This window comes from Phoxinus phoxinus (assembly GCF_949152265.1).
Source record: "Phoxinus phoxinus genome assembly, chromosome: 12".
Taxonomy (NCBI): domain Eukaryota; kingdom Metazoa; phylum Chordata; class Actinopteri; order Cypriniformes; family Leuciscidae; genus Phoxinus; species Phoxinus phoxinus.
The window spans coordinates 33,032,510-33,058,785 of NC_136887.1; the positions used below are offsets into that span (position 1 = coordinate 33,032,510).

General features: G+C 37.5%; 1 protein-coding gene across 2 annotated transcripts in view; it reads right to left on the reverse strand.

The window, feature by feature from the left end:
* diaph1 (diaphanous related formin 1) overlaps positions 1-26,276 on the reverse strand; it is a 101,653-nt gene that overhangs the window by 51,719 nt on the left and 23,658 nt on the right. For both annotated transcript variants that reach the window (XM_079631660.1, XM_079631661.1), the window contains 13 exons: positions 25,963-26,064; positions 23,766-23,896; positions 23,569-23,652; positions 22,922-22,991; positions 22,700-22,839; positions 21,791-21,896; positions 21,583-21,693; positions 20,090-20,208; positions 18,917-19,033; positions 13,910-14,025; positions 12,099-12,163; positions 9,622-9,801; positions 5,971-6,504 (listed from right to left, as the gene is read on the reverse strand). In XM_079631660.1, the coding sequence (XP_079487786.1) occupies positions 5,971-6,504; positions 9,622-9,801; positions 12,099-12,163; positions 13,910-14,025; positions 18,917-19,033; positions 20,090-20,208; positions 21,583-21,693; positions 21,791-21,896; positions 22,700-22,839; positions 22,922-22,991; positions 23,569-23,652; positions 23,766-23,896; positions 25,963-26,064 (1,875 nt within the window). The remainder of the gene's footprint in view (positions 1-5,970; positions 6,505-9,621; positions 9,802-12,098; positions 12,164-13,909; positions 14,026-18,916; positions 19,034-20,089; positions 20,209-21,582; positions 21,694-21,790; positions 21,897-22,699; positions 22,840-22,921; positions 22,992-23,568; positions 23,653-23,765; positions 23,897-25,962; positions 26,065-26,276) is intronic.

Below are 26,276 nucleotides of genomic sequence, written 5' to 3' on the forward strand. Positions count from 1 at the left end.
TATTTAGGTTTATTTACCATTTTCCGTGTCTAACTTCACGATAAATGGAAATGTGGAGTTTAACATCAATTAGTATAATGATGAGTAAAACAATCCACAATCATTTAATTTAATGCATTTCAATAAATGTAATGTGTCTTTATATAGTAATCGTGGTTAGAGACACCGGTTTTATTTCACACTCACATAATTCATTTAAATAAATGACATGATTAGTTCAAATAAAGATTGCCTTGTCACTGTCATTCATAAATAATTTTAAAGCAACGAGGGGACTGTAGACTTTAAAGAAGAGACGCACACAGGTAACTCGCGCACACATCTCTCTCTCTCTCTCTCTCTTTTAATAATGAATTTAAATAAATGTGATAATTCAAATAAAAGCAATCCGATGGCTCTACTTTATTTAAAGCGGACGGTGTGCTAGAACTAACAAGTCGTGACTTAAGAAAATAACCGTCATTTTTACCCGTCTGTTAAAAAATTACAGTTACAGTTTTAACTTGTTTTTAACTTGGCAAATAACCAAGGTATAAGCGGGATAATCCACGGCTAGCCATGCATTAAAGGATTTTAATGCACGACGTAGAGGCGAAGAACCACCCGACGCGAAGCGGACCGTTACATATTATACTGATTTCTGAAGGATCATGTGACACTGAAGTAATGATGCTGTAAATCCAGCTTTTGATCACAGGAATACAGTAAATTACACTAACATATATTCACATAGAAAACGGCTATTTTAGATTGTAATAATATTCCACAATATTACAGATTTTACTGTATTTTTGATCAAATAAATGCATGCTTGGTGAGCAGAAGAGGCTTATTTCAAAAACGTTAATAAAAAAATCCTGACCCCAAACTTTGAGCGTCAGTGTATTTGCTCTGAAATATATTAAAACATGTTTTTCCCCCAGTCAGAGGAACAATTATTTCAACCAACAGCCACTGCAGCCAATTAGACTCAAAATAATTAGTGCATGAATGAAAATGCCGTAAAAACGTATTTCAAATTATCAAGGCCTGTTTTCCACAGTTTCTCACTTAATGCACTCGAGAAAGAATATAGCATTTAATCATTTTCATTTATATGCACCGCTGAAACGATACATAGCAAGAAACTGCCATTAAAACATCCGTCTCTCTCACACTCAAACAGAAGCAGGACAAGGCTCTGTATAAAAGGCAATCTGTAGGAAAGCTAAAGGAATAGTTAAATTATCCCATGATTTACTCCCCCCTCAAGCCATCCTAGGTGTATATGACTTTCTTCTGTCAGCCGAACACGGAGATATATTAAATAATATTCTGGCTCTTCCCAGCTTTGTAATGGCATTGAATAGAGGAGCCATAGTTTCTGAAGCTCCAAAAAGCGCATCCATCCATAAATCATAAGAGTAACCCATACGTCTCCAGTGGGTTAATAAAGGCCTTCTGAAGTCCGAAGCCAGTGATAAGAGTTTATAAAGTTTTAAATATGGATATTTTCTTACAAAAACCCATCGCTTCATATCAGAAGGCCTTTATTAACCCATTATGGATGCGTTTTTTGGAGCTTCACAAACTCTGGCACTATTTAATGCCATTACAAAGCTGGGAAGAGCCATGATATTATTTCATAACTCTGAAGAAAGTCATATACACCTGGGATGACAGCTTGAGGGGGGGAGTAAATCATTGAAAAATCACTATTCCTTTAAAAATTGCATTAGTATTATTGCAATTTTCACAATGCTACTTTATCTAATAACGCTAGAAAAATAATCATAAATACGTTGGTATATTGAAACTAATCAGCCAGACCTTGCAAGAATGTACACTTGCAAATTGTATCTAAAGTATGTGTGAATGTGTGGCATTCACAGTCAGTCAGAGAGCATGCTGACGACTCGAACCTTGAATGTGAAGAGAAAAAGAGATATATAAGGGGAAAGCGGAGGAGGCAAGGAAAGGTTAGGACACGGAGACAAGGTACAACCTCTAATGATACAGCAGCATCTAATTACAGAGAGAGCGAGAGAGCGAGAGAGAGAGAGAGAGAGAGAGAGAGAGAGAGAGAGAGAGAGAGAGAGAGAGAGAGAGAGAGAGAGAGAGAGAGAGAGAGAGAGAGAGAGAGAGAGAGAGAGAGAGAGAGAGAGAGAGAGAGAGAGAGAGAGAGAGATAACAAGACTAGTCGGAGAGCATGAGAGGAAAGCCAAAAAACGTTAATTTAAATTACAAAAGAATGCTGTCCTTTCTACCAGCAATTTAATTATCTTTCAGAGACGCAGTCAAAAGACACAGGCTTATTAAAAAGCTATTTCACTGACATCCTCAAAGAGCCCTAACCACTGAGACTCTAAACACTCATGAATTCCACTGAAGCCATTAAAGAGTAGCTTTAGGCTAAAAGGAGACAGGGCCGTTTTGATGTTTTTACTCTTGTGGAGGGCGAGGGAAAGAGAGAGAGGGAAAGAGAGAGATCAGAGGAGGAGAGGAGCGTGTTCATGATCAACAGCTCATATAGTCACCCATGATTCACTGCTGCACACGGGACGTCACTTACACTGCAAGTGGGCGACACACGGGTTGAAACTACGGCTACTGTACAAGTAAAAAACAACTACTTTATCAGTACTTTCGTTTTGTTTCCCATATGTAAACTATGGGTCACTTTACTGGAGAAGCAAAACTTCTATAGGATGTATCTTAAACTGGCAACGTTTTATCCTCATTTTAAGCATAAATCAAACAATTTTATTTGAATTAAAATGCATTAATAAAATATTAAACGGGTGGATTTAGTATTTATCTAATTGGGATTACATTTTAAAAAAATTGTCAATATACCATAATATAAAAGTTATTATTATTATATACAATGGTTAAATTTAGTATGAAATGAACTACTATTTATGATTTGCCTTTAATGCATTCATATTACTGCTTATTTCCACAAAAAAACTCATATTATCATCTTGTGTAACGCATATGTAATCAGTGTTATTTAAAAAAAATTGATATATTGTTATAAATGTGGTTAATATACAGAATTTTATAGATTTGTTTTTCTTTTTAATTTTAGTTATAGTTTTAGTAATTTTGTTAGTGCATTTTTTTATGTCTGTCTATATGGTTTTTATTAACATTATTTTGACTTATCTTTGTACTTTACTTAAACTATACACAAATTAGAAATGTTGCCTTGGGCAACTAGCTGAATAAAATGTTATATATTATAATTATTTTACTATTTTATTTCAGTTAATGTTTATTATAGTTCAAGTAACGAAAATATTGTTTTATGGTTTTGGTTTTAGTTAACCAAATAACCCTGTATGCAAATGTAAGGCTGTCACTAACAATTACTTTGGTAGTCGAGTAATCAGATTTTATTTTGTGGTAATAAGAATAGATCTAAGCAAACAATAGCCTTTAAAATAACTTAAAATGTATATATAAAAACAATGAGGCAATGACATTTGATTCATAAAAAATATTAAAAGCAAGTAATCATATGGTTTTATAGAACAACACTGTTAAAATACATAATATAATCTATCAATTTATGTACGTTATGTATTATAACAAATGCCTGCAGAGGGCGCCAGTGTTGTTACACTTTACAGCATGATACAATCCTTATTTTAATTGGCCAAACAACACTTAATTCAAATGTCAACAATCTTAAATATTTGTCAACTTCTTCATGATATAAATGTTTTAGCCACTGTCATTTCTTGAACAAGAACATGTGTACATCAAAAAAACCAAACTCAGAGTGAAAATGTAACTTATTTTCAAATCACGATGAACAGTTCGCATATTTAGAAAGATATTGATGCTTTCTCCTGTGTTGACGTAGGCTTATAAATGATTCACCTTACAAATCTAATGAAATGGCGCACATTGTGTTTCCAGATGAACGTCATAAGCAATCCAAACTCTCAGCATATGCAGAGATGAGGTTCGAGACGCTCGGCGCATGTTAATGATACCAGTTGATGTGGAGCAGCATTTACTGTGAACGGAGACGCTCAGAGATGCATGCAACATACACGCATATAAATCATTAAAGCGCATATATTTAACCCGCAGGGCATATATTTATTTAATTGGATCACAGCCTTTGTGAATTCACAATAGCACTATGCTATAGAATGGTTTTAAAATGGTCTTAATATATTGTGACGCCTTATAAAACGATCTAATGAACGCGGTCCATGGATTCTTGTCCGGTATTTTGCCGGTTACTCACAGGCAAAGTGCAATCGAGGACTTTTAAAAATCGAGTACTCGAAATTAAAGGGGTGGTTGATTATGATTTCACTTTTCTAACTGTAGTTAGTGTGTAATGTTGCTGTTTGATCATAAACAACATCTGCAAAGTTACAACGCTCAAAGTTCAAAGCAAAGGGAGATATTTTGCGTTTAAAGAAATAGTTTTTTAAGGACTACAACAAACGGCTGGTAGAGACTACACGACATTCCTCACGGGTTACTGACATCACCAACCCTAGAATTTACATAAACCCCGCCCCCTTAACGCGATTTATAGATTATCATGATGCTAATCAATGACTAGAAGATAACTACAAATAATCTACATAAATTCGTCAACTAACCATTCAGAAATGTCCTGTTCTTCTACATGTTGTCAACATGAGACTACATAGCCGCGTTTCCACCGAAATTACCCGGAACAATTTGTCCCAGGAACTTTTTTCCCAGGAACTTTTTTTGCCCCAGACCAGTTGCTTTCTGCGTTTACACCGCGGTCTAAAGTACCGGGAAGATTATAAACTGCGCGCGACTGCTCCTCCCAGTCTGCGACGGACAGTAATCAGTTTTGAGTGCCACATTTATAATAAGTATGGAGAAGATTCAAACTGTGCTGCAGTTGTTTGTGATGTATTGGTTTACTAACGAGGAAATTAACAAAACGGCAGAAACGAGACGAGCACTGATACTAAAGTGTGTTCAGAAAGCTAGATATAAAATTAGACGATGCGGATATTGACCGTGAGATGGCTGGGACGAACGCGCAGAAAATTTCCTTACACAAATACGCTTAATAAAGCCTGAACCTCGTCGTCGGTCCAGCTGTGTTATCTTTTTTATTTTATTTTTAATTCCATATTTGCAGACAGACAACTCTTACTGCATGAAGCCACCAAACGCAATAGATTTTTAAAAATGCCGGTTAAAATAGAATGCTGCGTGGAGTCATCAAATCAAAATGCGGCGTGAACACAACCAATCAGCATGTTCAGCACGCAAGTCCCACCCCCGAAAGTTCCTGAACTTTGAAAAAGTACTACCTCGCGAGCAGGGACTTTCGGAGGGGGAAATATTTACCCGGAACTTCATTTAGACCCTGGTTCCTGCGGTGTAAACACACCGAGTACCACCCCAAAGTTCCTAGTTCCTGGGGAAAGTTCCCGCGGTGGAAACGCGGCTCATGAGTCTCTCCATCATTGTCTGACTCCGGTTTGAACATAAAAGGTTAAACGTTTTTTTTTTAAATGTTCAGTGTGTGTGTGTGTGTGAGGTAAAAGGACAAGAGCTGTTGAAGCTCCGCCCCCCATGCCGGGAGCAGCAGCTCATTTGCATTTAAAGGGACACACACAAAACGGTGTGTTTTTGGTCACCCTCAAAAAGTGACGATTTTAACATGATATTTAAAAATATCTGTGGGGTATTTTGAGCTAAAACTTCACACACACACTCTGGGGACATCAGAAACTTATTTTACATCTTGTGAAAAGGGCATTATACCACCGCTTTAATCAAGGAATCGTGACAACCCTAATGTGATGCATTTTTGTAAATAAAATCAAAAGGCCAAAACATCAACAAGCTTGAGTAATAAACAGCTGACACTAGTACTCCAATAGTCACTGGATTAATAGTCACACTGACCAGGCAAATGCAACATCTTTTAGAGCCAAAATAGCAGGTGGAGACCTGTGAGAACATACACACCTTGCTCCAGTTGGCTCTCTTCAGCTGCACCTCAGGTGTGTAGTCTTTCTTGGGCTGTAGACCGAAGGGAAGCTGAAAAACAGGAGGTGCCCATCCACCAAACCCACCTGGAGGGGGCGGGGGCATTCCAGGACCGCCCATTGGAGGAGGTGGAGGAGGCATCCCGGGCATCCCGGGTGGAGGAGGTGGAGGAGGGGGCATGCCAGGTGCTCCAGGTAAAGGTGGAGGAGGAGGAGGCATACCAGGAGCGCCAGGCAATGGAGGTGGAGGAGGAGGAGGAGGCATGCCATGTGCTCCGGGGAGAGGAGGAGGAGGAGGGGGCGGAGGCATACCGGCTGCCCCAGGAAGAGGAGGAGGTGGAGGAGGTAAAGGCATGGATGTCTGTCCGGGAAGAGGAGGTGGAGGTGGAGGAGGAGGAGGACCTGGAGAGGGGAGGCAGGCTTCACCTGGACGAGGAGGGGCCGGAGCCACAGGCACATGCACCGTGATGACCTTCGCTTTGGCTTCTTTGAGATCTTTTGAAAGCTTGTCAATCTGAGAAACAAAAGAAACACAGAGCATTAGCATTCGCATTAGCATTCAGCACAAAATCATAAGTCAATCATATCTATAAATATTCTTACATTATAACTTAGAAGAAATATTGGAAGGAGATGGAATAAATAAAAAAAGGAACAATTTAATATCAATAAAAAATATTGAATTGATATATATATATATATACACACAGACACCGGTATATATAATATTGTCATAATGTAATTGTTATAATATAATATATTATAATGATGATATATCATCATTATAATATATATGTACTGTGTGTGTGTGTGTGTGTGTGTGTGTGTGTGTGTGTTAGTCATAATATAATCGTTATAATATATTATATACTGAGTGTGTGTGTGTGTGTGTGTGTGTGTGTGTGCATTTTATATATATTATATATATATATATAATATAATATATAGTCATAATATAATCGTTACAATATAATATATTATATACTGAGTGTGTGTGTATATATATAATCAATTTATGTATATATATATATATATATATATATATATATAAACAATACAATATAATAATGTAAGCATTCAGTTTTTTGACAAAATAATTTAAAAATCAATCATCTTAAAATAATTCTTACACTAAGATATCTTTTGAAGTTAGGAATATAAATTAGGTTGCTGTTAAATGTGTGACTGTTATGACATCATAGCATGAGAGGCATCGCTCGCATGTTCTTCATAAAATGTAAAAATCTAGTTAATCTTGTAATTGATGGAGGGAGAGAAGGAGGGAGAGACAGACAGAAGAAGGTCAGGCCAGAGTTGGAAGCACATGAGGGAGTGTCTAAATTCATGTCTAATTAGTGGCATAATTTATTTACCCAGAACTTGGCAGAACTCATTAAAAATGACCAGCCTGCTAATGTCACATCAGACAGAGAGTTTGACTGTGAGATCTGAAGTAGCTCACGAGGTTCTCGCTGACGTCTCATTAAGGAGAAGTTTCTGATGCTTGTTTGTGTGTAGGTGACGGGTTGGTTTAGCTCAGCGAGTTCTCTCGGACCAAACATCTCTCTGCACTTCTGCTGACGGTTGCGCTTCATCTCTTTCCACTGGAATTATCTGTAGTGCGTCTGTGTTTGTTAGATAACCGGGAAACATCAGTTCTGTCCTGCATGTTCTATTAATATCTCCTCACATTTGTTTAGTCTCTTCTCTCTCCCCTCACAGAGATAGCCTGTCTCCGCCCTCCTACTGTACGTACTTCCGCTCAATTTTCATTTTCCTTCAGTACGGCGTCTGGGTTTGCGGTGTATTTGTGTGTTTTCTCCGGTCAGTTTGTTACTGGTCCAATCAGCGAACAGAGGGAGTGTCTGAGAACAATGACGTTGAGGTCGAGCGCTAGTTTGAGTCGTCATACGTCACGACCAAAGTCACCAAACGTTAGCGATTGGTTATGGCAGATCCAGAGGTGTCTAGGCAGATCCAATAGTTTTAAACTTCAACGAGTACAAGGAAGTTAAAGGGATAGTTCACTTTGAAATTAAATGTTGGTATGTTTTATCTTACCTCAAGGGCATCCAAGATGCAGGTGTCTTTGTCTCCGCAGTAGTTTCAATTTTGATATTTTTAGGTCAAACCGTTCTTTTCTGTCAGTCATATAATGCAGGTCTATGGTCACCTCCTCAAAGAGCACGCAGAGAGAAGTCCAAATTACACAATTCTCCATCGTAAGTACACATTGATGGCCTAAGACACGAAACGAGCGGTTTGTGTGAGAAAACGAATAGTATTTATATTGTTTTTACCTCTTGTACACAACCACGTCCGAGTGATCTGAGGGCACGCGCGCTTCCTGGTGTGTGGAAACATACGCAAGTGTTTTCTTTTACGTCGGTTTAAACATCCCTGGTAAGCGCAAATTAGTACCATTTCTATTAGCCGTCTTACCTACAATCTCTGTTCTGTGTAAACAACGAGTGACGTACAGGCACGAGAGATCACTTCCGGCGCACACGTCACACACCAGGAAGCGCACGCGCCCTCAAATCACTTGGACGTGGTTGTGTACAAAACCATATAAATACTGTTTGTTTTCTCACACAAACCGCTCGTTTCGTGTCTCAGGCCATCAATGTGCACTTACACATATGACTGACAGACAAGAACGGTTTGACCTAAAAATATCAAAATTGAAACTACTGCGGAGACAAAGACACCTACATCTTGGATGCCCTTGAGATAAGCTAAAACATACCAAAATGTAATTTCAAAGAGAACTATCCCTTTAACGCTCGTAAATGGAGAGTGGCCAGACTCTCTGTACAAATGAAACGTATGAGAGTCTGGTAGGACCAGGCTATCACATAGACACATTCTGGTCCACTTTGCAGTTTATTCTAGTCAAAAACGGCCCACTTACACAGGAACAGAGAGTCTGATCCACATGCATTATTGTAAAATGCGTGTAGAAGTTTTTGTTAGAGTTATTAAAGCAGTCTGGCACTTTGAAACCCAATTTTGTTTGCCTACTTAAAGTAATTGACACTTTAGGGTGATAAAGAAACATGCAAGAATGAGAAAATAGAGCGGGATAAGCATTTGAATTATTTAATTCATACAGTAAAGACTATGTTGAGTTTTATTTAGACATTTGTTTATTCAACATCTATAGTATTTCCTACTAAGTTACAGGTGAAACTGGAAAAATTTGAATATGGTGCAAAAGTTAATTTCAGTAATTCAACTTAAAAAGTGAAACTAATATATTATAGACTCATTACATGCAAAGTGAGATATTTCAAGCCTTTATTTGTTATAATTTTATGGCTTACAGCTTATGAAAACCTTTTCACAATATTCTAATTTTGAATTTGGGGTTTTCATAAGCTGTAAACCATAAAATTATAAATAAAGGCATGAAATATCTCACTTTACATGTAATGAGTCTATATAATATATTAGTTTCACCTTTTAAGTTGAATTACTGAAATAAATGAACTTTTGCACGATATTCTCATTTTTCACGTTTCACCAATATGTTGGGCCATTTACACTAATTGCAGTTTTAATCGCAGAATGGACACACTTCTCCTTTAAATGACATGATTTCCTGTAGATGTGATGGTTTGTCCTGTACCTTCTCCTGCAGTTGGCTGATCTCTGACTGCAGGCCCTGGTTCTCTTTCTCTCTCTCACTCTTCTCCTTCCCCAGCGTGTCTTTGTCAGCGCTGAGCTCCTGAACCTTCAGCTGGTAATCGGCCTCCATCTTCTTCAGCTCCACCTGCAGCTCGTGACGGGACGTCAACTCCGCCTCAAGCTGCAAAAACACATCAGGATCACCACGCCATCAGAAAAATATGTATACCCGAGTAAACCAATAGCATGTGTAGAGAAACTACTCAAAACACGAAAAAAATGTTGTGTGTTGTAGCATTACGAACGCATTTTGAATGGTTTGAGATGCCCGTTCAAAAGTTTAGGGTTGGTAAGATTTTTGTTATGTTTAAATGATTTTTGAGTTTTGTCATTTTCTTATGCTCACCAAGGCTGATCAAAATATTGTGGAATATTATTACAATTTAAAACAGCGGTTTTCTATGTGAATATCAATATATTGTAAAATGCAATTTATTCCTGTGATCAAAACTGAATTTTCAGCATCATTACTCCACTCTTCAGTGTCACATGATCCTTCTGAAATCTGAATAATATGCGTGTTTAATATTTTTGTGGAACTTTTTTCAGGATATTTTGATGAATACATATATTTGATATAGAAAAATGTTGTAACATTATACAAAGTTACTTAGCTTTTGATCAATTTAATGCATCCTTGCTGAATTCAAGTATTAATTTCTTTAAAAAAAAACTACTTACTAAACCCAAACTTTTTAACAGTAGCATATACGGCATGATATTTAGGAAAAATAAGAGTATGCAAATAAACATTCAAACAGCAGAGTGCTACATCAAATCCCAAGACTTCATTATATTGTATGATTAATGCTGTGCATGTCATTCAGAAGGTCATAGTCAAGCACACAGCATGTCAAGCAGGAGAGTGTGTGCTGTGTGCAGAATATACAGCTAATGGTGTGAATAGAGCTAGAATCTTTATTTGACCAAAGTGATGTATTGTGTTATCAATAAACTCTCACGTGACCATCACCGTTTATCACTATGAAGGTGGTTTATTGTTCTCAGTGCAGGCGAATAAGAGGACGGACTCGAAAACAAATCTGAGGTGAAATTGAGTCTCTCTGGATTTTAGTATTCACCTCACAAACTTCCAGAAAAAAAACTGTCCTTCTCCCTCTCACAGACAGACGCTGACAATTTCCGGTGACATTGACAGCGGGTGTTTGCAAGTCAGACATGCAATTACGTGACAGCAGCGGAAATGGAAGGGTCACACACACACACACAATCACACACACACACACTTTCACCATGTGTTAATAATGAGAGTCATTCGCTGTCGCTCTTCTGACGACACACTGCTATTACTCTGGATTAGAAAGGAAAGGAGGAGAAGAGAGAGAAGAGTAAACACTCGCCTGACAAGCCTGATAGACACACTCTCACACACAAATGCATGAGCAAAGCAGAGATTATTTACTTTATTTTGGCTTTGACAGAGAAAATACACACATACACACACACACACACACAAAGAGATAAAGAGAAGTAAATTTCAGGTCCTATTTACATCTGGTATTAAGAAGCGCTTTGGCCGATCGGTTCACAAGTAGACGAGGGTCACATTCCCGTTCACACCTGGTGTTTTAATCCGTCTCTTTTATCCACTTTCAAACACTTCTGTCCTGATTTCTTCGAGGGGAGGGTCTACGGGCGGGTAAATCTATGAGCTTTTTCAGATCTTTCCATCTAATGGATGAAATAAGCTCACGCAATTTACATTGAACATGACCGGAGACAGAAAAACACACAGAAAAACACATCAGCTTTAGTTTCTGCTCTGACTCAACACCAGCCGAACGCTGAGAGTGTGTGTTAGAAATCAGGAATGATGAGAGAACATTGAGCTTGATACGTTTTTCATCTTCAAACCAAACTTTGTGTAAATCCTGTCTGGCTAGAACGTTTCCCATAATGTTTAAGCATCAGGTCAGTAGACGGGGGTTTTAGTGTCTGTTTGAACACATTTGATCACATGAGTGTTTACATTACGACAGCAATCCGATCGAATGTGTTTTCGACGACCTCTGGAAGTGGACAAGCTCGTTTTAGACCCGTTTACACCTGTATTTAGTGTCGTCCACTTATGATCCGATCGACCAAAAGGCATCTTAACACCACACCCCACACACACACACAAGGTAATTGTAGACTGTGTTTGGAGAGTTTGGAGGGAAGATGTCAGGAAGAGACAGGAAATCTCCGTTCTGCTTGTCTCACCTCCCAAATTACACATCTGTCAACTGACAGGCGCACTGAGACAGCGGGGGGCGTCTGGGAGCGCGGCTGTGTGTGTGTGTGTGTGTGATGCCGCAGTAGATCTGGTGTTGTTGATCCATATTGGAGGACGCTAATTTGGTTTAAATCTGTGTCATTCATACGGACTCAAGTGTGTGTCTGTCCGTGTGTAAATACCTTCTTTGCCAGATCCGTGGTCTTGGCTTCACTGATTTCCACTTTGGTCTGATCAACCATGTTATCTAGAAAGAAAGAGAGATAGACAGCGAGTGAATAGATGGTTTTAGAGGTGTGTGTGTGTGTGTGTGTGTGTGTGTGTGTGTGTAGTGCCTTTCACTGTGACAAGTCTCTTCTCCTCCTGTGATTCGTGCTCTGATTACTGAACGATCTAATTAAAATTTGCGGCTCGCTCCGTCCCATCCCAAACTCACACTAAAATAAGAAAACCAGAAGCGTCTTTGAAATCACCACACAAAGGGCAGCGAGTGAGAATACATTTATACATCTAAAGCTGCTGGAAAACTCTTCTGTGTCTGTTCTCAAACCCTAAAGTCTCTGTGAACTCCAGATCAATATCACTCGCACGTGTGCCCGTTACAAACGCGAACCTAAAAAGAGTCGGAGGAAAGCGGACTAAGCTTAGTTTAACCAGCGAGAGGGTCAGCGCTGACGTCAGCAGCCAATGGGAGGAGTTTCTGGTGAGATATGCTAATGAGATCAGAGGTGACAGAACTTGAAGAAAGTTTTTTCGGAAAAAAAGGACATTCGGAAATAGAAATGGAAGTACGGGAGGTTTTTTTTGTGCCAATGTAGAAAAATTAATAAAGAGAATGTAAAAAAATAAAAAAAATAAAAAAAAAAAAAAAAAGTATAGCAGGAGGTAAAATTATCCAAGGAAAATTTGAAGTTCAAAGAAAAATACACAAGGAAGTTCATAAGGAAGTAAGTCTGAAAGGACATACAGAAGTACAGAGCAAAGTATGCATGGAAGTAAGCAAGTATTAAATGAAGGATGGAAGTATAAAAAGGAAGTTTGAAAGGAAGAAAATATGTTCAGACTGAAGTACAAAAGGAAGTATATAAGGAAAAGAGGTAAGTTTGGGAATATTGAAGGAAGTATGTAAGGAAGTTCAAATGGAAGAAGGTGTGGAAAGAAAGAAGTGATGAGGTATGAAAAAAAGTTCAGAAGTAAGGAAATTTGAAAATAAGTTCAGAGCTAAGTATGCATGGAAGTTCACAGGGATGTATAGAAGTATGACAGGAAGAATGGAAGCGATTGTGGAAGGAAGTTTGGAAGGAAACATGGTAATAAGTTTGAAAGTTCAGGAGGAGTAATGGAGATACAGAAGAAAGTTCATAAGGATAAATGTCCTATAATCTAAATTATTAACTATAATAAATATATAAAGCTGGTTATTGTGCATTTAAAACTCATTGTTTATTAATGTATGACTGACATATAAGCATCACATTAAGTTTATGATAAAACAGTGTAATTCAAATGGATGGAAATTGTATATGCGACTCAAATAAGTCTTACATTTAGGCCTAAATATTTTTTTTTTTAGTGAATCTCAACACAGCTGAAGAAACTTTGTCCAAACATCTTACCCACAGAGCCGACATGAGCCAAACCAGACGACGTCTCTGACAAATAATACACACTAATAATCAGAAAATTAGCTTGTTCGCATTGAATGATAAAGATCTTGTTTGTGAGCGCTCTCAATATCCAGACGGATTACTCTGGATGAGATTGGGAGATGATTTGATGTTTTCAACGCTGCCACCCTGTGGTCAAATGTGGCATTTAGGGGTGGGTTGAGTTAGGCCACAGAAAATGTCATTAACCAATATAAAATCAGTGTGTGTGTGTGTGTGTGTGTGTGTGTGTGTGTGTGTGTGTGTGTGTGTGTGTGTGTGTGTGTGTGTGTGTGTGTGTGTGTGTGTGTGTGTGTGTGTGTGTGTGTGTGTGTGTGGTGTCTTACCAATCAGAAAATTCACGTCCAGATCAAGCTTCCTACATTTGAAGTCGGGATCACAGCCGTTCCTGTGCAGAATGATCTGAGCCGTACACTCGTCGATGAGTTTGTAGTACTGTGGCCTGAGAGACAGAAATAGAGATGTCAATCGGTGTTGGACGACCATCAGTAAGGAAGATCTGAAGCTCGGAAGGAAGCCAAACTTAGATATTGAGTGACGAGTTCATAAAATAAAGTAAGAGATTTATATCACACCGTTCGACACAGAGTCACACACACACCAGCCGTGCATGACGACCTCCAGTAACCTTTCAAAATGACACACTGTAGATCATTCAAGGCGAGGCAAGTGTATTTATCCAACACAGTTCACACACAAAGTAATTCAAAGTGCTCAACATAGAAAGGAATTAAAATTTAATACCAATTAAGAAGATAACTGAAGAATAAATAAGCCGACAAATAGTGCAATAACTGATTTAATGCCCAGAAATGCTGTCTAGGTGGGCAGCTCACTATTTTTGTATATGGGATTGTGTGTAACTGTGTAGTCAGATGTCATTTTAATGTGTGTGTGTGTGTGAGAGAGAGAGAGTGAGACTGAAAATAGCTGACACCTGCGTGTTTGTGTGTGTGATGGTTTGATATTTGAGAGTTTTTTCAGACAGTCCATTTGTGAGAAATCTGCCATCTTGACCTGGTGTGAAACGAACTCGATATGTTCTTCATTTTCCACCAAGCTGTTTCTTTTTCCTTTATTTGCCCTCTTTTCTCTCCCTCTCCACAAGCTCACCGGATTCTTCCGTGGAGCGAGAGAGACCCCTAGTGTCCGTGTTTTCAGCCCCAGCGCCTCGCTTGAGTTTAACCAGGGGCTTTTGGAGAAATCAGAATAATCCTAATTAATTCTCTCTCGTCAGTGATTAAAGCGGTGAAACGAGAGTTTGTTTGTGGGCAGACGGGCCGCTCGGGGATTTGAGCTGCGGTTATATTTGGAGGATAATTATACGGAGGCGTCGTCACTTTCTGCCGTGTGTCAGCACATTAATCGCTGAAGAGAAACTCATGAAACGATTCTGCTGATGGCAGCCGTCTCACACTTCTCTTGCTCAGCTGCTTTCTGAAAACTCGCAGTTCTCGCTCCTTTACCTCTTTACGTGACGTTCATAACATTTATTTCACTTCTCTGCTCATAATCTACAACTAAATGGGCAGTTCATCTTATTAGATCACCCTGGAATCATTCCACGACCCTTCTTTTATTACTTTGCAACTATTTCCTCGAGTACATTTCACAAACAATTACAAAGTAAATCCTACAGAAAAAAAATTTCAGTCCACCAGATCTCACACTCGTCATTCAAACTCAAAATGTTTGAGATTTCCCCTAGTGTCCATGTTTTAACCCCAGCACCACAATTAACTTAAATGTGCTCTATTTCTCTCACAACAAACCTGGAATACAGTCAAACAGACTTCTGTATTAATGCTTCACGGCACTTGATGCTCATCCTTGTCTCAGACTTGACCGAATGACGTCAGAATTTAAATTTATGGGTGAACTTCTCCTTTAAGTTTTTCTCTAAGATCTAAACACAACTGGAGGAAAGCATTCAATCAATAGTCTGCAGAACTGAGAGACTGGTAAGCATGAAATGAAGGGCTAGACATGCTCCTCAAACACAATGTGTGTGAAAATATAAAAGAAAAAATTAGTATGCCATTCAAAACATATCCCGTGTTGTGTTCTTCATACTCTAAATAATTAAGTACTCATTACGTCTGGAGTATGCAGTACGAACACTGTGCACAGTAAGTGAATTTTCATTATCCATGAAAAATCCCAAGTGATCAACTGCCTTTGGTAAAGTGCACTGGATGCAACAAAGAAACTGTGACAGTGTATCCCATTATACAATGCGCTAAAAAGTAGTATACAATATATACTGTGCAGTACACTAACATTCCGTTTCAAACATTCCGCTCTCACACACACACACACACACACACACAGAGATGACAGAAACAGGCTCTCCAATTTCCTGCCTGTCGGATCACATTGAGCAGACAAGAAACAAGCAACAAGTCTGACATCCTGAAAGCATTTACAAACCCTCACACACACACAGTTTCTCCATCTGTCCGTGTCTTTTCATACTCACACCATCTCTTTGTTCTCTCTCTGTGTGTGTGTGTGTGTGTGTGTGTGTGTGTGTGTGTGTGTGTGTGTGTGTGTGTGTGTGTGTGTGTGTGTGTGTGTGTGTGTGTGTGTGTGTGTGTGTGTGTGTGTGTGTGTGTCTTAAGAGAGAATAAGAGTGTGTGGGTGATTTTAGACGTGCAGGTTAGAGAAACAGAAATGAAAGAAATGCGAGTCTTTTCTCCACTGCAATCATTTCTCTGCCAAAAAAACCTTCTAAATGCATCGGTGTGTGTGTGTGTGTGTGTGTGTGTGTGTGTGTGTGTGTGTGTGTGTGTGTGTGGTAGTTAATTGAAGCGGGGGTGTCATACAGTGGCTGGGTTCTTATTTAGAGCCGGTCGCCATCGGCAACCGCATCCGCCTCCTGCTGCCCATCAATCAAACGTCTCCTAGTCTCAGACTACATCCATCTCTCCTGTTTCCCTCCTTTATCCATAAACTCTCACTTTGTAGTGAGAATAACTACAACATCATCTCTTAAAGGGGCAGTTCAGCCGAAAATGTTCATTATGTCATTATTTATTCACCCTTATTTTGTTCCAAACCTGTATGACTTCTTTTCTGTTGTGTAACATAACAGGAAAAAAAATGTGTAAAAGACTGTCATGGTTGCTCTTTTTCAGTCAATTATACTGAATAGAGAGCGAGGAAAAAGCATCATAACATAAGTCCATTAGACTTGTGCACTATTCCACCATATTTGATGACATGATATGAGATGTTAACCACTGTGACCAGATGAGTCCGTAAAAACCACATCAGCTCAATTCATAAAAGAAGCATTTTCAGACCATAATGTGAACCAAAATTAATTAATACAATTTATCTCTGCTAAAGCTACAAAATTATTTTCTCTTTCTCTTTAGTTGTTTGATTGACGGGTAAATTAGGCTGCTGTCACTTTAAGAAGAATGCAAAGCTGCAATATAATGATACACATCTGTTCTATGAACATAGAATAGCACTTTACTGTTTATGTGTATATGTGTATATGTGTGTGTCCGCCGTATTAGATGCCCTGTCTGCTAACTGTGTTATAATATGTTGTGGCGTCTTTTAAATTGTGTTGTATCGTATTTAATTTCAATGTTTAGCTGTGTTACTTGGTACTGTGATGACCTGACGGGGGACTGCAGATGTAAAATAGCCTTGGGGCTAACTCTGACATATTTACATTGCTGAAAAGCAAAGATGTTCATTAATATGCATTGTCCCTTTTAAATAAATAATTAAAATTATCTTTTTCAACATCCTATTTCTTGTTTACAACACATAACTGACTGTGTTTACGAGGATACTCTCCAAGACGGCAACTGTCTTCTTTCGCTTGATGTTTAAACTGACCGAACTTTAAAAACACATGCAAATAATCAAATCATGTTTTTAACTATAATCCCTAAACTTGACATCGCACATGCTGCGGATCTGCACATCGCGATATCGATGCTAAAACAATATATCCTACTATGATACATTTGCTTTTTTAAAAGCTTGATGCTGGTCGCTATTCACTGCCATTATGGACGAGCACGAGTGGGACATAATTATAATTTCTCCTTTTGTGTTTTATAAAAGAAAGAAGGGCATACGGCACTAGAACAGCAGGGTGAGTTAATAATGGCATAATTTTCATTTTAGGGTGAACTGTCCCTTTAAGGCATCGTTGGCGACTCGAAGGCTGCTGTATTTGGTAAGCAGTTTAATTCCAACAAGCCTCGTTTGAACAAATCCATCTCAGAGAGATCAATGTTGATTTTATTTCATTCAATAATGTGTTTAGTTAATGTAGCTTTAGTTATTTTAGTACTTCAACTTAAAGCTACACTGTGTAGGATTTTCTCCCATCTAGTGGTGAAATTGTATATGACTACCAATTGAATATTACTTTCTAGCCCCTCCCATTCCGAGGGCGTTTTAACTCCTACGGTGGCCGTATTATCTCAAATCTGCCGGCAGTCGCGAGTAATCTCCCCCTCGCATTCGTCACGGTGCCACTGAGTGTAAAAGCGTGAAAGGCGAAGCTTGAATTTCCAGGTATGTCCCTCTTTGGCTAATGTATTTTCAAGATGGAGGCGCAACATGGCTGCCGCCATTCATGCAACTCACCCGTATGTATTATAAATGGCAGATTCTACGCTTACGAGCATACTTGATTAGTTGGTAGAAGTAATTATACATTAATAAGCACATATCATTTTTTAAGAAACTGTTTTTTGCTAAGAATCAACTTAAAAAGTTACACAGTGTAGCTTTAAGATCAACAAAATTGCCTTTGAATGTTGAGAAATGCAGTTAAAGTTTTATATTTTATTTCAGTTAATAATTTTTTTTAATGGTTTTAGTAGTTAACGATAATGAGTGTGTCGGGGAGTATTGTGTTCCAACATTGTGTCACTTCTATGACTTTAATTATGCAGTCTACATAGACAGCAGAGAGGCTAGGGAACTTACTGGGTTTTAAACCGAGCTTTTATCTCATGTCTGACCCCTGTGTGTCCAACTCACTCTTTTTTTCTTTCCTTCTCTCATCAATCTAAACTCTTGACAGGTGTTTTTCTTGCTCCTCAACCACACAATAACCTCACTTTCTGACATTTTTCGCAACCTGAGAGAAGTTGACATCTCTAACATCAGTGATTGACAGCTAAATAACTCAGGCTCAGGCTTATACATGTATGTCAGCGATGTGACAGACAACCGGTTGTCAACCACGGATCCATTAATACAGCACACATCAACTGAAGTTCAATTGTGACTTCAATTTTCAGAGAGGGTCAAAGGTCACTGTAGGGGTTAGTATGGGTGATGTGCGTTCATACCTGGACATGTAGTCGTTTCGCACCAGAAGCAGATGCTGGAGCAGCGACAGGAACAGAGGCTCAGCTTTAGAGTCCTTTACTGTGTTCATCAAGATCTGGAAGACTTCACTCACATCAGTGAACACACAGAGTTAAAGAACAACACTCAGAATAACTGAAAACACACCGGTTCAGTGTGCTTGGTATTGTTAACTAAACTATTAAACACATTTTTTAAGTGAAAAAAGAAAAAATCTGAAATAAAATAAATATTTGATGATAAAAACAACTTAAACTTTGGTTTAAGTTGACATCCTAAAATTACTATCTGAAATAAAACTTCCGGTAATACTGAATTAGACGAAACAAACTAAAATGGAATTAGAAATATAAAAAAGAATTGTAAAAATGTATTTAAATTTTGTTTAAATAAAAGCTAATTGAAAATATGAATAAAAACTACAAGTATACAAATACTAATTAATGAATAGTAGGCTATTTTTCATTCAGCTCTATTGTGATCATTTCTATGACTATATAATGATGCAACTTTCTCAAATAAATATTAAATAAACAATAAAATCTCAATTAAACAATGTATTTCTCCTGCTGTTTGTCTTGTGAATTATATATTTTGGCTGGTTGTGAGCCTAGACTTTCTGACGACACCTGGTGGACAAAAACCTGAAAATAAGATTTGTATAAAATATTCAAAAAGGTCATATCCAGCACATTTGCATTTTTTTTTTAGTCTACTTATAATGTTAATTGCGGCATCTTGCACCAAATAAGTCATAAATTAGTTTTTCATGATAATTTTCACTGTCTCTCTGACTCTTAAATGAGACAATAAAACAAGACTACTGCTTTTTTTTCACTGTGCTTTCTAAATGTAAATGAACCTATGCTATGATTGGGAAATATCTTCACATTGGAAATGAGGAAAACGTGTATTTTAAACTTTTTTATAAAAAAAAAAGATAAAATCCTGTATTATGTGAAATGACCCTCTATAGTGTACAATAAAGGATCGTCTTGTAAAAATGATTCTGCACTTTTGAGACACCTGGCGGCCATCTTAGGAACTACAATCAGATGCAGCTAAATGTTTTTAAACCTACAAAGCCCAACATTAAACCCAAAGCTTTTGAAAGGCGTCTTGGAGAGATGATTAACGTCAGCAGTGAAGGATATTCCATCTCGATGCGGACATCGTCCAACCGCGAGCGCAGATCTTCAGAGTCTTCATCCGCCTGCTCTTCAAACACCTGCAACTGAACCTTGAGCTCCTCGTTCTCGATCATCTTCACTTCCTACACACACAGATGGAGCATTTAAGTGACATTTTTCATGGTGTGTGACATTCCCAGTAACAAACAAGTGACAAAATGCATGTTACGCTGCATTATACATGTGCAGAAGACTATGACCATCAAGTGTTGTCAAATCTGATTCATTCTGCAAAAACTATGACTTCCCTTTTGCAACAACAAACATTATAAATGTAATATTAAATACTTTTTTGTAACTACATCAATTAAAAAATATAAATTAGAGTGCTTATGATATTTACTTAAAATAATACTGATTAACTTTCTTGAAGAAGCCCACTGACTGTTATATCCCATTAACCATTGTATCTATTTTATTGACATTTACTTTCTTTTTTTGGTGTGATTATGGCTGCATATGTAGTCACACGATTCCAGAAACATAGTTATTGTGGAAAAAAAAGATAATATTGATATTAATATTTAACTTTTAAGTAAAGTACACTCTTCAAAGAAAAGGTTCTATATGGAACCTTCAAGAATTCTGTTAGGCGCTTATATATATATATATATATATATAGAGAGAGAGAGAGAGAGAGAAACTTTAAGGGGTTCCATTCATTCTTTTAATTAAAAGTTATGAATTAAACAGAAATTACCCGGTAAACTAAAGTACAGGTGAAACTGGAAAAATTTTAATATGGTGCAAAAGTGAATTATTTAATTAATTAAAGGTGAAACTAATATATTATATAGACTCATTACATGCAAAGTGAGATATTTCAAGCCTTTATTTGTTATAATTGTGATGATTATGGCTTACAGCTTATGAAAACCTTTTCACAATATTCTAATTTTGAATTTGAATCTGTAAGTCATAATCATTACAATTATTACAAATAAAGGTTTTTAAATATCTCACTTTGCATGTAATGAGTCTATATAATATATTAGTTTCACATAATAATTCACTTTTGCACCTATTCTACTTTGAGTTTCGAATAATTTAATACATTTTAACATCGAATCAAGAACCCTAGAGTTCTATATAGAACGCCACTGAACCTTTATTTTTTCTACAAGTAAAGTCTTGTGTTTTTGCTGTGCTGTAAAAGTTTATTTATAAAGCATTTTTTAAAAACAGCAAGTGTTTAACAAAGTGCTGTACACGTATATCCTATATCAATGATACAAACAGTCAGCAGCACAGAAATAAAACAACTCTCACATAGCGTCAAATACCAGACTATAGTAATAGGTTTTAAGACTAGATTTAAAAACAGCAAGTGTTTGAGTCTGTCTGATGTACAGGAGCAAACTATTCCACTGTGCTTCGGTCCCGCTACTACAAATGCTCTTCCTCTGCTGTGTTTCTCTGGTGTCTGAAACTGAAACCCTGTGTGTGTGTGTTCTGACCTTCAGCGAGTCTTTGAGTCCCAGTCTCATGAGCTCTGATCTCAGATGGATCCTGAAGTCCAGTTCCTCCACGCGACTGATGAGAGCGTTGATCAGCTGCATACAGCCGGCCTGCACACACACACACACACACACATTTCATTGGACATCATTAGGGCAGGTGAGAGGGGAATGACTTGAACCTGTGTGTGAGCAGCTTGTGTTTGACCTTGAGAGTGATGGAGTTTTTCTGCATGCCGGACAGCAGCGGCTGGAACCTCTCGATCTCCTGCTCTTCAGCAAGTTCACTCATACACTCCAGAACACGCTCGTGACTGAAACACACACACACACACACACATCATCGTACACTTATTAAAGTCCTTTTCAGTGGATCATTTGAGGTGCATCTTAAAGCCGTCCATCTCAGCCTCATCTGAGGTTGTTCATACACATGGAATCATTGGTTATGTTTGGTGACCAATTAATGGCGTTTTACACTTTTTTGCAAGTCAGAATGATAATTTCATATTAGTTTATAATGACTTACTAATGTCTAATTGGCTCACTTTAAGACAAACTAAAACTAACTATATATATATATAGCCATTAAAAAACTAATACAAAAGAAAAAATGACTTAAACTTTAAATTAAAATACAAACCGAAAATATGAAAAAATAAATTTACTTCAAAGTCTAAAAAATAAATTAGTTTTATTTGTAAAATATTTGTGTAGATATTAGTGCTGTCAAATTAATTTATCGCATCTAACGTGTGTGTGTGTGTGTGTGTGTGTGTATATACGGTACATACAGTATATGTGTGTGTGTGTGTGTGTGTGTGTGTGTGTGTGTGTGTGTGTGTGTGTGTGTGTGTTCATTATATATTAATTTTGATTTTACAGCACTAGTACATATATATTATTTTATATATTCTCTATAATGTATAATGTTTTTGTCTGTGTTCCATCCCATAGTTATACTAAAGGACTATTGCTATGGTAACCTCCTCAGGTAAACATGATTTCTGTTATCTGGCATCTATTTGGCACCAGGCAAAAATGCACTTGATGAACTTGTGTGTCTAGAGAAAGCATTTAGTTAACTCCACCTCAACACAGCTTCACACACACTCACGTGTTTACTGGATGCTCCAGGATACAGATGGCAGACAGAATCTTGACCACATCTACCATCATGTGCGGGACTTTGGGGTTGATTGACCGCACAAGGAGAGGGATTCCCTCTGGTGACGTCAGCATGGCTTTAAGGCCGTGCTGAGAGAGAAAGAGACATTAATAACACTTTCCACGTGTGTGTGCATGCGTGTAATTAATACGAGCTCAGATCTGCTCTCACCTTGTTGTTCATGAACGCTTTGAGACATCGAATGATCTCATGTTGACATTTAACACCAATCCCAGCATTCCTGCGAAACACAGAGCGAGAGAAATAAATCACATCATCGTGCGCTCGAGGTGTATATTGAAATCATTAGCATCCGGGATCATAATTACTCAGCTGGAATGCTTTGACCAATTAGCATATAATATAAGATACAATAAAACAAAAATATTAGGTGTCCATCAAAACTCTTTAGTCGTGACTACAATTACTATGACATCTGATAGCTTATCTTTTCATTTTTCTGCTAAATATAAATGTCGCAATTCCTTAAATTTGCTTTTAAATTAAATAAAAAATTATAAATATAAGCAAATAATAAAATAAAACCAGATGAATCCTGCACAATGCTATAGCTTGCAAATCTTATTTTAACGTAATGACCTTCATCAGGAATTGTTATTTTTTCCATATAGTTTTCATATTTTACATTATTAATAATGTTTATTAATATTTGCTTTAAAAACTACTTTTAGCAACATTATCACAGCTCTAATGGTGAATGAAATATTCAGTAGTTAAAACTTTCCCTTAATGCAGATTCACTCTTATATAGGATAAATCTTGAAAATGAACATGCTGTGTGTGTGTTTGTGTCATACATGGGTTCTTCTCTCTCATCTTGAAGTTTCTTGAGGAACGCCAGAAGCAAAGCCAAACCCTCGGCTCCAAACGTCTGGACCCAACTGAGAAAAAACACACACACAGCGATCAGCTGAAATCAGACACATAGAAAAGGCTCACCGTGAGAGAGTGTGTGTGTGTGTGTGTGTGTGTGTGTGTGTGTGTGTGTGTGTACCTGACGGGGTTGTTGTTTAATGACACCCGCAGTGACTCCAGGCAGCCCAGTAACTGTCCGTCTCTCAGATCGGTCTTCAGTTCCTGGATGTACATCAGCGCCGACTTCGAGCTCTCCTTCTGGCTCCTGCCCTATAAAATACACACACACACAGCGTAGAATGAGTTTACGGTATGAACAAGTGCAGTGCTGATGTCACACACCCGTAATGACGGTCTAAAGCCTCGTGTTGCACATTAAAGCTTTACAAGATCTGCATTAGAGGAACTTTTTTTTGTCAGTATTTTCTCTTAAAGGGACAGTTCACCCAAAAATTAAAAAGTTCACCTTCAAGTTGTTCCAAACCTGTATGAGTTTCACACAGAATCGCAAACGGCAGTTGCGCAGTAACACTAATGTAATGCGTTCACAGGTGTGTGTTTGTTGAGTAATTTACAAACGGCTTTGAGCGCGGCTTAACCAATCAGAATCAAGGACCGGAACTATCCGTTTTATAATGGAATTTTTATACTGTAAACTTTTAAAAGTAATGCATTACAATATTGCGTTACTCCCTTAAAAAGTAACTAACTGCATTACTTAGTTACTTTTTTAGAAAAGTAATGCATTACGTTACTTTTTTTTCCCCACCTGGACTGGGCTTGTTTTTTTATAACACAAAAGTTATATTTTTGGGCAAATGTAAAGACCCTTTCACACCAAAAGTGAAATAATAATCCTCAGGCTGAAGGAAATGTGTATAGTAGAGGAAAGCAAATCTTTCTATCCATCTATAGTCATTTTTGTTTATTTAACTGAATCAGCGAAGGTCAGAAGCAAGTACAGTGGTTAATAAAGTGAGATTAAATGCATAAAAATTTATGTTTTATTTAACATATTAAGTTATTTGGAGGTTTGCATAGTATTCTGATTCTGCATTTCACTGATTGTATTCATTTTAAGGAATATTGAATATTTGTTAGTGCAAGTGTGATTAGTAAATGCTCACATTTAGTCTAAAACTACAATAAACATCATGTACACACACACACACACACCGCCTCTGCACTTTGATTCGTCTCAACATGAGGACAGGAGACCTGTCAGTCAATAAATGGGAAAACAAAGTAACTTGAGTTACTTATTTGAAAACGTAACTCAGATATTTTGTTGTAAATTTTAAAAGGCGTTACTTTACTAGTTATCTGAAAGTAATCTGAATACGTAACTCAAGTTACTTGTAATGCATTTCCCGCCAACACTGGTAACAATGCTATTTATATATATTTTAAATATACATTTTACCATTTAATTAATTAACAGATCAGATCATATCATATAGTATTTATATTATTTGATCTGTATTGGTCTGAATGGGTCATTATTGAAAAAGTAAAATAAAATAAAAAATATCTGAAACTACTCCGGTGACAGTGAAATGATGTGTATAAAGCAGATTATGATCCAGATAAACAGTAGCAGTGTCCTCTCTGACATCTGTAGAGAAACCTGAACCACATCCTCTGTGCGTGCGTGCGTGTGTGTGTGTGTGTGTGTGTGTGTGTGTGTGTGTGTGTGTGTGTGTGTGTGTGTGTGTGTACCGCCACAGGAAGAGCACCTGATCATGTTCATCACCTCAGAGACTCACTGATTGATTCACAGAGGCTGCGTCAGAAATCACACACTCTCTTGAGTAGATACTTGTTTTAAATAAGTAATAACTTCACGACGGCTAAAAAAAGAATACGTTTAGGAATGTGTACGAATGTGTTTAGGATGTACTACCATGTTATTATCATGTGACCTACCAGAGTCAGTTACATCACTTTCATTCATAAATCCTGTGGCCTCATGGGATAGTAAAGTGTCCATCATAAACACACTTCAGAATCCCGCCGGACGTAGTAGATCATCCGGGGATTTTTTTATGAGCACTGTGACATACTTCTTTTGTCACATACTGTTTTTCGCCTACTATATAGTAGGGAAGTATGTGATTCAAGACGCAGGCAGGGATTGAGATAGAATCTAAGATTTAACACACACTCTGGAAATCAAAGCTGGGATTGTGAGAGAGTGTTTACAGCAGCAGATGTGTGTGACATAATATGATATGCATATTATAAATCTGAATTATTTCAGCTAATTTATAGCATTCAAACTTTAACAGACAAGCGTGTGTGTGTGTGTGTGTGTGTGTGTGTGTGTGTGTTCTTACAGCATTGGAGGTGTGCAGATACTGAGACACCATCTCTCTCTTGATGATGATATCCTTCTTTCTCAGCGGCTGCTGCTTCTCCTCATTCAGATTCATATCCACCTATAGACACACAGAGAGACAGACAGACAGACACACAGAGAGAGAGAAAATATTTTGTAAAGGGAAAATTAAAAATGAAGATAATCCGTCATTACCTAATTTTATTTTTCGTGAATAATATAACATTTATAATAGTATATATATTTGTAATTACATTTTTAAAAGAAATATCATTATCACAAAAAAATATGAATATTAATTAAACTAAAAAT